The 12,726-nt window shown below is 44.9% G+C and overlaps 2 protein-coding genes and 1 long non-coding RNA gene across 10 annotated transcripts in view; 1 reads left to right on the top strand and 2 right to left on the bottom strand.

The window, feature by feature from the left end:
• Positions 1–101: 101 nt before the first annotated feature.
• On the top strand, positions 102–7,112 carry LOC118309522. Of its 7 annotated transcripts, none has more exons than XM_035631739.2 (5): positions 102–624; positions 1,526–1,657; positions 1,861–2,211; positions 2,647–2,796; positions 4,016–7,112. In XM_035631739.2, the coding sequence occupies exons 3-5, from the start codon at positions 2,109–2,111 to the stop codon at positions 5,155–5,157; spliced, it is 1,395 nt and encodes a 464-aa protein (XP_035487632.1). In that variant the 5' UTR covers positions 102–624; positions 1,526–1,657; positions 1,861–2,108; the 3' UTR covers positions 5,158–7,112. The 7 variants fall into 7 exon arrangements, with proteins under 7 accessions (XP_035487632.1, XP_035487634.1, XP_035487633.1 ...); XM_035631741.2 differs by having other exon boundaries at positions 1,811–2,211; XM_035631740.2 differs by having other exon boundaries at positions 1,788–2,211.
• LOC124850065 lies at positions 6,959–8,381 on the bottom strand. Its single transcript, XR_007030863.1, has 2 exons — positions 8,056–8,381; positions 6,959–7,710 (listed from the first exon to the last, which is right to left on the bottom strand). It is a non-coding gene; the product is annotated as an uncharacterized LOC124850065 (long non-coding RNA).
• A 750-nt stretch (positions 8,382–9,131) lies between these two features.
• The window catches only part of trim62.1 (tripartite motif containing 62, tandem duplicate 1), a 29,725-nt gene continuing 26,130 nt past the window's right edge, over positions 9,132–12,726 (bottom strand). For both annotated transcript variants that reach the window (XM_035630643.2, XM_047332783.1), the window contains exon 6: positions 9,132–12,436. In XM_035630643.2, the coding sequence (XP_035486536.1) occupies positions 11,886–12,436 (551 nt within the window). In that variant the 3' untranslated portion in view covers positions 9,132–11,885. The remainder of the gene's footprint in view (positions 12,437–12,726) is intronic.

Genomic DNA, 12,726 nt, shown 5'->3' with positions numbered 1-12,726 from the left:
GTTCGTGCAGCTGCTGCGCGTGGTCGCCTCTGGTCTCACATGCACATGAGCCTGGAGAGTTCATTGTTACACCCCCCCCCCCCCCCCCCCCCCAGGTTAAAGTGACAGTTGTGCTGTTTATAGATTATTGCATCTGTGTGAGGCAGGCTCACTTCCTATGATCATCACCAGCAGCAGCAATGGTCTCAAATATACAACAGACTCTGCAGACACAGGTCCAGTGTGTAGTGTCTCAACAGTGACAATGATTTTGCCTGCATCACAGGTGTCATCTAATCCGAGCCCGTGTGTGTGTGTGTGTGTGTGTGTGTGTGTGTGTGAGTGAGTGTGTGTGTCTGTGTGAGTGTGTGAGTGTGTGTGTGTGTGTGTGTGCCACAGCCAGGTCACGACCTTAGTGCACAGTCAATATGAAGTGTGTAATCCTCTCAGCAGCAGCAGCAGCAGCGTGGCAGGCTGCTAATGTGCTCTGTGCTGAGCTCAGCAGGAGATGGCACTGCTGCCACAGCTGACAGGCTCAGGCCACACCGGCGAACAACACACCGTGGACCAACCCTGCACTGTACACGTGAGCGTTTAGATTCCACCGGAGCAGGCAGCCTCACCTGGTGTGGGAACATCAAAAAGGTAATCCTCGTGTCGTATTACAAATGTTTTTCTACTCCGGTTTCCATTTGATTTATTAGGTTGAAACTTTTTTCCTTTATTTTTGAGATTCTACTTGATGTTGTTTTGTGTTGCTGCGGAACTTTGTCATATATTTTTTATTTATTATTCGCATGAAGAGATAAAGTGGCACGGTGCTCTGACACCTCAGCTCCGATCCGTGGAAACCACTCAGCAGGGCCTCTATATATTCGGCTCTCTATATTAAGGCTATTATATTGTATTTGGTAGACATTTAAAAACTCGCTCGAGAACAATACCCGACAAATGTACACTACACTTTACAGAATTGGCACTTCAATAACTGGCTAAAACGTTGATGTCATTTAAAAATATACATATACCATTTCAAGAAACATACTTCTCGGCTGAAGCTTCGTGTGCAGAAGCGGAAAAAAACTGCTTCGGGGTTTTCGATTTTGCCAACAAAAATGCCAAGTTATCGCTTTCTACGAGCTACATTTGACTGTTTGCAGATTGTCTCCGTGGTTCCTGCTACAGACGAATCAAGGGGGAGAAAAAAGTCAATAAAACCTGATTAGGAAATGTGGTTCGCAAACCTCTTCTTTGTGTCAGTCAAACATACAGATGTGCATCCTGTCTTTACTGTACCTGGTCCCTTTATACCTGGACTGTGATCATCCAATGACATTTTATTGTAACAGGTATTTTCAATGAGACCAACCTCATCTTTCAAGAAAAACCTGTGTACAAGGAAGAAAAAAAAGTATTGAAAAAAATAATAGTTCCTCTTGAACAATTAGGAATGACCCTCAGAACGACTAAGTACGATCCGACACGACAGTAGTAGCTGCTCCGGAGCTTTTGTTCATCTCGCACACATCGACAATTCACCTTTCAGACTCGGCTTCTTGAGGACAACGTGGACCAGAAGACATTTCTTAAGGACTGCACGAATGCTGAACATGCTGAAGCGAATGGGTCGCGTTTCTCAACACATTCAACTTTTCGATCGTGTTGACTCCAGAGCGAAGTGAGTCTAATCCTGCTTCATGCATTCAAACATACAGTAGTGTGAACAAGCCGGGTGTGACGCACAAATATTTGGGGCGCACGCAAACACACACACACAAATATTCACTCGCGCCTCTCACTGTTGTCAGACTGGTTTTGCTCTCACGAACAGAGCCACACCCTCTGAGACGCACATGCTCTCCCCCTCTCACCTCCACACAGGCCAGGTGCAGGGAGCAACAGGAGGGGGGAGGAGGAGGAGGGTCAACATCCCACACCACCACCAGCCCCGAGGGGGCGGAGCAAAGAGAGGATGGGGGGGGAGGGAGAGGATGAAGGGAACATCTGAGGCTCAGAGTGACATGCTGCTCTGACGGCTCAGCACAGGTAGGAACAGCTAATGAACTTCTCAGCAGTTTTCGGTTCCACGCTCACAGATTTCCGCCCCGCGCTCGAATTTTTCCTCTTCTATGACCGTGGAAATATCTGACACAGGTTTGAACCAGTCCGATGTGCACGGCACCGGGGGTCAGGAGGTGGACGTCTGCTCGCAGCAGCAGATTCTGAGCACAGGTGCGTGTGCTCACCTTACTGTCATTTGAATGCGTTAATTGAGATTTTAAGATTTTATTTTCGACATAACGTAACGGTGACAGAGGAAGGCGGTTGTTTTTTCCCAGAGTTTCCACCCACAAACGGTTGTCTGGTCCAGGGTTCAGTACTCATGTACACAACCAAATATTGATCTGCAACCACGGGGCAGAAACCTCCCCTCGAAGTGGCATCATAGTAAAAGAACCTTATGTGATATCGTAAAGTGTTACAGAAGATGCATGTAAGAGTTATCTGTGTATGATATAGATCTATATTTTCCATTGTTGGGCGTTTCACTGTCAGCAGTGTGCCTTGCATTCTTGAGGTCCTCCACCCTCAGGCGAAAAAAGACAACTAGTTTCCCAACATGTTGATCCGTGTGTGTGTGTGTTTCCGTGTTGTTTTTGTCTTTAGCCATGGTTGGTGTGGTGGAGGGAGCGGCGCTGTTGTGTGCGTGTAAACTGGCCTGCAGTCTTCTCTTCCTGCCCTCGCTCACGACCTCCTACAGCCCCGTCAGCTTCTGCTGCTGCTGCCTACTGATCTTCACCGACTTCCTGGTCACAGGTGAGGATCGGTCAATGTAGCAGTAGTGCTGTTAGTCCTGCATCCACCGAAACATTACCAGTAAAAATGTGCTTAAAGTAAACGCACTCATTAAGAGGAAAGGTCTCTTTTAGATTGTTAAAATATGGAGCACCCTCCACCCCCCCAAAAAAAATAATATGTGCACAAGATAAATATCAATGTGTGTAAGTTATTATCTTGTCCAACCAAATTTTTTTAGTTACAGCTTTATTATTCTCAATAATACATGGTGACCTCACATATAAGAAGCTTTGCACAAACACCTGTTTGGATATTCAGGGCCTTTATTGCATCATAGCGTAATTTAAAAGTTGACAAATATGTTTTGTATGTAATTAGAATAAATATTATAAAGTTGGTGAGATTAGTATAAGTAACAGAAAATTGAAATACAATATTGTACTTAAGTCCACTACTTGGGTAAATGTAACTAGTAACTTTACCTAGTAACTGCTTCTGTGAAGAACCATGAATTTAATGTTAATTAACACTCGATCATATAAAAGTTAATATTATTATATAAAATTACTTACTTGGCTGATGAACAGCAACAAATTGACTGCAACGAGTTACTTTCTTAAGCAAAAAAAAATATCTGCATTTCTAGTTCCAGCTTCTCAGCAAATTAATGAATCAATTAATTAGAGTAACATAAGTAATATCCAGGTTTTGGGGTTAAGGCTGGACAAAACAAGCACTTTCAAAATGTCCCTTTTTGGCTTTTCAGATAATTTTTCACTATTTCCTGAGATAATGCAGAATACAGAACTATTTTTTGCAGATTCCTAACAATAGTTAGGTAAAAAGTTTCATCCCAACAAGCAGTAATGCTGAAGTTGTTTATGTTAGGCATTGTCTCTTTTTTCTTCTTCTTCTTACTTTTAGGAGGTTTGGTTTCAGTTGCATCATGGGAATTGTAAGATCCAGTGAAATTTTATCAGAGTAGATGCCATTTACTGTATTCTGGTGCTCAGACTAAGGACTTAAGCTCTTTTGATAACGCAGCCGGCTCTCATGCGTCTTGTGCCTCACATGTTTAACGTGTCCGACACCCATGCTCTTGTGAGTTAGCCAACTTTACATGTGTGCATCAATAAATTGCTGGAGTTTCATGTACCACTTGTTGGGAACGACTGCCCTGATCCAGTCCAACCAGACTCCCGTGTCATCTAACTCAGTGAAACTTTTTTTTGCACAGTTTTCCTGAGCCTCCTTTGTGTCTTCGAGTCCTGGGTGACTGCACCGACCCTACTCGGTGATGTCATCGCGCTGCGTTTCCTGCTGTTTCTCAGCCACACGTATGGAACCGTGCTTCTCCTGACCACACCGCTGATCGCTGTGGAGACTCTGACCAGACTGCTGTTGCCTCCCTCTGTCGTCCCTCACCGGGCCGCGAGTCAGTCGGCGGACGATGATGGACAGCATTGTTACACTGGAGAGGAGGAAGAGGAGGAGGAGGAGGAGGAGGAGGACAGCAGCAACCCGGACAAAGACAAAGACAAGGTGTCGTCTCATGTTGTCGGCTACCTCTGCTGCCTGTCGGTGTGGGTTGTCGTCGCCCTGGATGTCAGGTGGCGATGGAAGCTGCAGGAAGAGTGGGCTGCTGCCTGTCTGCACAAAACCAACTCCTTCATCAGATGTTTACCCAACTTGTTCAGCCCCGTACCCAGCGCTGTGAATCCCTGCTGGGGCATGGCCTTCCTCTCCCTTCTCCTCGTGCTCCTGACCACAAGCACGGGCCTGCTCAGGCGACGCCGGTCCGCTGCGCGCACGGAGGGGAAGCCCCGGACGAAACGTGGACTCAACAATAACGGCGACAGTTGCCGGCAAGACCTCGCTCCAGCCCGGTCCGCTCCCTCCACGCCTGTGAACCGTGGGATGTCAGTGTCGGAGTCAGCACAGCGTGTTGACCCAGAGAAAACAGAGAGCAGCTGCACCGTTCACAGAACATATCCCTGGAACATTGTGCAGATGTTGGCGCGTCACCATGGAGACTTTGTCCTCATCTCCCCCGGGTGTTTGTCTGCCGAGCGGGGAGGACGCGAACGCGACGGGACAAAGAGAGGTACGCCTCTGACATTGATCACGGCGGGACACGAGGGCTCACAACGCCGGGGACAGTTTGGTCGGCTACAGTGGGGTTTTCCCTGCCTGTGGCTGGATGTAATGATAGGGTCCGTGAGTGTGCTCGCCATCTTTGTGCTGCCTCTGAACCTCAGTGTGAACATTCTTCTGATCCGGACTATAGAGATTCTTCTGGAGCTGTTTGTCCGATCCGTACTTTCATATGCAGCCAACAAAAGCGACACATCGGACTCTTACCATGACACATTGGTGTGAAACCCACGCCGGTGAGATGCCGATTTTGCAACAGAACCAGCAGATTGATATTGCTCGTGTGCAGACCGCAGGTCTACCTGTCAACACTGGTTTGAATATAGTGTAAATAGGCCTTTCAGAGCAGCCAATCACATATGTTGAAATAATATGTTGAGACTGCTGAAAGGCGCTGAAGAGGCAGGCTGAGGCCTGCCCGACCGAGAGACACTAAACCCGACTCAAACAGATGGCTGGAAGGTTCTTCTTTTACTATTCAGAGCCTCGAGATCAGCCTTGATTTGTCATCTCACAGAGGGGTTACAGGAGCGAGCCGGTTTAATGAGCCTAATCCAAGGGGCAAACAGTGTTTTGAAAAAAAACCAGCCCCGATGTGAAGTGTGCTGACGCGGCGCCACTTAAAGCCTGCGAGATGCAACCCATGTATAAATAGTGAGCGATCAGACGACGCACCGCAGATTTTGTTACCCGCCTCTGTGGTTTTTGTGTGTGTCGGTTTAAAGAGCGATCTCGTTCGGCTGTAAGAGGTGGAAAGTAACTAAAGATGGAGTCACTGAAATGTGTTTACAGGGTGCATCTGAAAGGTGTAGTTATTTTTCAGATTGGGATTGTACATAAAAAAAAACTCTATTATGTGTTTATAAAATACAATGTCTTGTTAGAGAGTGAACCAGCAGCTCTCCACCCGTTTGACATTTGACCAACAATCAGTGTCAGGTTGGGGCTGGATGAGTCTACCAGTTGTTAACAAGTTTCCCCAAAGAGACATTTTTTTTCTCTGAACATCTTAGGTTGTTCTATTAAAATAACTGTCAGAGGCCTAAACAAGACAATTCATCACATATTTCAGAAAGGAAAAGCATAAATACAAACCCCTCTGGAAAAAGTTAGAGGGCATCTGCACCAACATTCATATTGATAATCGTCTGCCATTTCCATCACTCGGAATAGATACCGGGAGAACACGATTCCCTTCCATGTTTTGGGTGAAGCAGTTCCTCTGTGCCGTAAACCGAGGCGTCACTTTTCCGCAAACCCTGCGTCCCGGTGGCAAAGAGATATTAACATGGTGACAGCAAAGCTGATATGGGACCAATAACCACCCTGTCATCAACGTTTCACATTTATCTATATTTTTAGGTTTGCAGTTGTAAATATTAATAATCAGCTTGCGAATGGATGCTGGCCCAGATGCTGAGATCCTCCAGAAGGTATAGTCGTCTAACAGTTTCCCTAATGAACTAAAGTGCTAAAAAAGCAAACAAGAGAAATGTATGCATCACTTTGATGCCGAGGACAGCTTTGTTGTTGTTGTTATCGTTTTATCATCTGTAACATCAGAGGTAAAGATTTCCTCCTAAAGTGAAAGTGTAATCTGTGAGTGCTGAAGTCTGGTCCTCTGGAGGTGAGCGGGGACACTAGACGTCAACACCAGAGGGCACTCTGGTACAAGAACAGCTCAGAGCGACTGACACTCTACACCTCCAGGTTGCTCGAGCTTCAGGATTGTAACAGGAGACGCATGAAGGGGATTCAGGAAACAAAAGGAGGCCTTTTTTTTTTTTTTTTTTTTCAGGTTGTCTTAGCGGTGATGGAGCCAGGGGCCTGCACCTCCTCGTCTTTCAAGGTGCCTGTGCAGACAAATACTCAAACTGCAGCACACGTCGTCATAAATACCACGTTCCTCTGCATGTGTGTTCATGCTCCTTTTTCTTTCCTTTTTGAAAAGTCAGACACTGTTAATACCCCGATGCATCCAAAGGCAAACTATTGCTTTCAAGACTGACACGTTTCTGCTGAAGAGTGTGAGAGCAGACTTAAGTTTAATGAACTTAGAGTGATGATGACATAAAAGGGAAATATCCCAGTTTCTGTAAGTTTCCTCAGTCATGAAACTGTAACTGTATTCAGTGCAGGAACTGTGCTCTGAAGGTAAATACAAGTTGAGATAAATAATACATTGCTTCTGTGTCAAATTCTTCTAATGGTGTCAGATTGTATGGCTTTATCAGCACATGCGCGCGCACACACACACACACACACACACATATATATAATCGATAATAGATTATGTAATAAATTGTAAAATTTATAAAAGACGGGGGGGGGGGGGGACAACACATCTGAGAAGCTGGAACAAAGACATTACCTTAATTATTTAAATTATTAATCAGCTATTGATCATTTAATCAGAACAGCTATCGAAAAAAGTGTTAATCAATTAACAAAGACAGAAGGAAATAAATGCTCAGTCCCAAACCGTCAAAGGTATTAGAACACCTACAGTTTTCCATCTTATTCCAAAATGCACACATAGTGTAATGTCTGTGTTTCTGAATTTAAGAATAGAACAAATATATAAATCTTGGCAACCTAAAAGTGTTTTGGACTCATCCAGCAGCCAAACACATTCACAGCATTCTTTCCAGAGCTGGAAATGATGGATGTTTGGAAAGTTTGTCCCAACAATGTTGGAGAATATTCCACTTTCACCTCCTTGTCCAGTTGTTCTTCTGTCCAGTCTGGAGACTTCTGATGCTCTTGGTCATTGTCCTGCTGTTGGATGAACGAGTGACACAACGCTCTGTCAGATGGTCTAGTAACATAATTTACTATTTTGTTGATCTAAACTTAAAAATAAAAACGATTGTTTTTTTCTAAAACTTTGACCGGTATATTAATGGATTCATTGTTTCAGCACTGAGACGGTGTTAAAACCCCTGTTTGCCCTAATTATAACTATATAATAATGCAACTCAAGTCATATTCAACCTAATAGAAAAAAACATGTGCAATAAAACAGATGATAGATCTGTTCACGCCACCAGCGTTCTAGCTGCAGATCTTGTTCTCTAACTGCGAAAGAAAAGAAAAAAAAAGGAACTTCATTTTTTTTTTTACCTTTTCCATCACTTACAAGATTAAGAACTGGCCTCAGGAGGGCCACATCAGCCTGGAATCAGATACGGGTCTCTCAAAGGAGCGCTCAGCAACGATTTAGTGGACACTTTCCACCCGGGTAAAAAAAAAATCTCTATTATAGGACGGAACTCCTTTTCCACGGATAAAAATGTCTCAGTCACAGGAGCGAGCCAGAATCAAAGCTGGAAATATGAAGCCACTTGTCCTGAGGGTCTGATGTGAACACAGTACTCAGCTTCAAACTTCAGTTTGTTACGGAGCAGCTGCACTCATGATGCAACCAGACTCAATTGCTTTGGAGAGTGAAATAATAAAGCAGCAGGGTTACACACACACACACACACACACACACACACACACACACACACACACACACACACACACACACACACACACACACACACACACACACACACACACACACACACACACACACACACACACACACACACACACACACACACACACACACACACACACACACACACACACACACACACAATCTGCCAAGTTAAAAAGAGGGAACAGTAATAAATGAGAAGTGCACAGCCTCCCACTTCCCTGCTGGATTACCTCAGCAGAGCCGAGAGTATGGAACATCTCATCTAAAACACAAGTTAAATATCTAGAATAAAGTTAAGTTAACTCGCGACCCCTTGTCGAAACTGAAAAAATCATGGGGAGCGAGTGGGTGCTAAGCCAAGCACCACCCCTCGCCTGAATGTTCCAGAAATGTTCCTCCTGTCTGACTCAGACAATCTCCCGCTGTTTTCTTTAAATACATTGACAGAAAAAATAAAGTTGTTTTCAGTCAAACTCTGGAAAATGTACGTAAAATTTGGGTCCGGAATTTTTCCGGAATTCGTCTGAAAAAAAAGCTTTGGTTGTTAGTGCCAAAATAATTTGTGGCTGATGTTACCTAAGAAAAGTATTCCAGCAAGTTCTGCACAGACTGGTGAGCAGATTTGGGTAAAACAGAGCCCCTGATGTCGGATCAGTTTGAGAACTGGGAGAGAAAAATGGTTTTGCTGATGTACAATGAGTTCAAGAGGCTGTCAGTTTTTCACAGTCATTTATTGTACATTAAAACATTTCCCACAAGCCCTCCAGCAGCAGAAGCACACTTATGGTGTGTTCACACAATGACACAGCGGCCATCGTCACAAGACACAATCAACACTGTTATCATTAATAATTATCATCAAAATCATTTTAACCGTTCGCGTCGTCGGCACCAACCAGTAGCCCCCAACACCACCTCACGACAAATCTCCTTCTTGATATTCAAACAGAAAACCTTAACAAAGCGGACCACACTGGGGTCGGCCACACAGCAAACTGGGGTCAAATTCTAACATGTGTTCTAACCTGCATGAGCCCAGCTGGTTGGGATCCATTTTGTTAGGACATTTTAGATAACAAACGACGATCTGACTGAATACTGCCCTGATTGTCTAAACCACAAATTAATGGATGAATCATTTTTCTCCACACAGGAAGCTCACTGGATTACATTTGATGAGTAATTTCCCCGAAAACTCCCCAACATTTTTTTCTAACTCAGCAATGTTACTCAGACAACTTCTGAACAACTCACTGGCCCCTGCAGATTTGTGCGAGTTAAAACAAAACAGTGATTATAACATGCTCACAATTTGACCCTAGTTTGCATCCTACTGCACGTACCGGAATAAGATCCTACAGAAACAAGGGCACTGCCCAGTTTTCTTTTAAATGGACAACACAGACTACACACTGCAAAGGTGAAAATGAGGCAAGGGAAGGGTGCGAGGTGAACGTTCTGTTGGATCATCTGTAGGGGATGACTTTTATTTTATTTTTTAAAATTTGAATGAGTATTACCAATTTGATTTCAAAAGTATTTTGAACACTTTTGGCCGCTGCATGATCTGACGGATTTAAAGGAGACATATTATGCTTTTTCAGTTCCTCTCTTACCTCTTGTTTTAATATAGATGTTTTGTGTATGTAAAAGATCTGCAAAGTGAAAAAGCCCAAAGTCCGCGGTAAAGTCCTCTCCGCTCCTGAAACGATGCTTCTGTAACATCGTCACATCACGATGTTACGGAACTGCATATGGCGCGCCCAGCGGCTAGTCTCAACCCTCCCGAAGCCGGGTGAAGTGAGAGCGGAGCCCGGCACCAAAACCAAGTGTCTCAGAGAGAGGCTGGAAAGAGGAGCTGCAGAAATGGACAGTATGAGGAAACCAATGTGTTTACTGAACATTAGAGCGTGTGAACCTTTTCAAGTTATAACCCAAATTAAAATGATGAGCCTGAATAGGAGCGTAGATGTCTCCTTTAAAATGACAGATGAAGCAGAACACTCAGACGGACCTGTGCACTCGCCCCACACAGACACACACTTGTCTCAGAATGCTGGATCTGGTAAAACAAGATAAACAAGAGGACCTTAGGCGCATGGGGGCGAAGAAAGAAACACGCCTGCAGAGGAATGATCAGTGAGTTTATCATGACGTAACAGAACAGCAGCCACGGGAATGCCAGGATCACACAATTGGGCTCAAGTCCATCTATCCATCCATCTATCCACCCTTTATAATTGCAACTTCCTAAAACACCCATCCTGACTTCATTAACATGAGTGATATGATCTGTGAGAACAGATGGTCTCTGTAGATTTTCTTTTCAAACAACATTTGATCTTTTAACTTTTCAGATTGTTTTTACAACTGAGGGCTTTTTACAGGGCCCAGCCTCGTGTGGCTAGTATCTACTTAGCCGGAATGATTTAGAATCCTTTTGATTCCAAGACAAAATGATCAAACATCATAACTGGAAGCAGAATTATATTTGAATTCAATATCAAAGTGGAGGTTTAGTGTATGCTTAAGGTCAGCATCACTTGCGTTTTGGGGGGAAGAAAGGAAAACTTAAATATGAGCCAGCATGACGACATTTTAATCCTCGATACACTATATACAAATATTAAAGTGTTGGCTTAATCAATAGCAGCACATTTCTGGACAACGTCCATCTCCAGACAGACCTTCCTATCACCATTGGGCACAGCTGGGAAGTGGAGAGGGATAGGCGGCCTATGGACTACTTACTCATTCATATGGTTGTTTTTAGGTGATGTGGAGAATCGTTAGTGCACAATGGAACAGGAGCTTTGATTTGTAACGGTGAAGACAGAGCGGACACGTGTGGATGTTTCCTGCAGGAGGAACCCCAAGTTAAAGGTGCCAACAGACTTGACAGGTTCAGGGTGAACCACTGGAAGAAGCAAAAAATCCAAACAAAAATATAAAATAGGAGCTGTCCATAAAACAAAGCGAAGTTGACTGTACAGCACAGAGAAGACAAGTACCGGGACCGAGAGACGACAAGTCTGATGAGCCTGCAGCTTCATAAGGGGGAGTGGTTCCCCTGGGAGTGTGTAAGGCAGGTCTGGGACAGTCAATTTAAGAGTGGAAATAATATATATCTATATATTTTTTTATTTTAATTTTTTAACACACTTCCACAGACCCCAGAGAAGCCCCAGGGCCTCCCCTTCTCTCTCCATTCAGTGTCATCTTTTCAATGAAAGATGTGGAATGAGGCTCAAATGCAGGCCTTTGTCGTACAGTCTTATCAAGTCACCAAAAAATAACGGCGTGGACTTCCACAGCAACATCAAGCACAATTCTTAACACTGAACCTTAACGAAATAAACATTTCAAACACCCTATTAAACATTGTGAAACTTGACTTGAGTCCTATGAAGTCACCTATGATGGATACATCTGTCAGGACAATCACGACCACAGATGTGCGTCGCTCTTAAAGGCGCACAGTGTTGATTCGCAGCGGTTGCACGTTCTTGCCGTTGGCGTGGCTCTGGCCGGGGCTGAAATAGGGGAAGACCTTGGCGGGGAATTTCTCTCGGTAGGTGTAGAGCCATGACATGTTGTCTGCATTGTAAAAGATGAGTAGGCCTTTTGGGTAGTCCAGGTACACCCCCACCTTCTCCAGCTTGCTCTTGACATTGAGACGGGTCCAGGGCTCGGTGCAGGCACTGTACTGGTTCCCGTCATGCATGACAATGCAGTAGAAGCCACGACTGGGCTGGATCTGGATGCTGCCCTTGCGACTGACTGTCTCGTTGGCTACGCCGATCATCCACTGGGTCTTCTCCGACACCATCACCTCCCAGTAATGGACACCGGAGATGAAGCCCTCCGCGCCCAGGACAGACACCTCCACATCGAAGCGGCGTGGGGAGTCCTGCAGCGGCTGCGGATGGAGATTCCCGTAGGCCACGATGGTACAGTCGTCCGAGAGGATCAGTCTTTGGTGGGCCGTGATGGGGTCGAGGGTCAACGCTGCTGGCACTGAGGAAGGCAAGAAAAGGGAGAGGAAGGATGAGACAGATTTACTGGAGCACAGACACTCGGCATTCACTTTTACATTTAACAGTGTGGAGAGACAAAAAACGGCCGAGATAAACGGATACGAGTGAGTAGCTTGGACAAAGAGTAAACTGCAGGACTGCGGTGTCATCCTCGTTCTGAATTATCGTTGCCGATGCAGTATGAACAGTTTAATGCTGAGACGGTGCGTAAGAACATCCAGGCTGCTCCAGGAGAAGTGAGGTCAAGGTTATGAATCACAGGCAGCTGAT

Source organism: Scophthalmus maximus, chromosome 6 (genome assembly GCF_022379125.1).
Source record: "Scophthalmus maximus strain ysfricsl-2021 chromosome 6, ASM2237912v1, whole genome shotgun sequence".
Lineage (NCBI taxonomy): Eukaryota > Metazoa > Chordata > Actinopteri > Pleuronectiformes > Scophthalmidae > Scophthalmus > Scophthalmus maximus.
The sequence above is the reverse complement of the archived record's forward strand: the minus strand, read 5'-3'. Positions and strand labels throughout refer to the sequence as shown.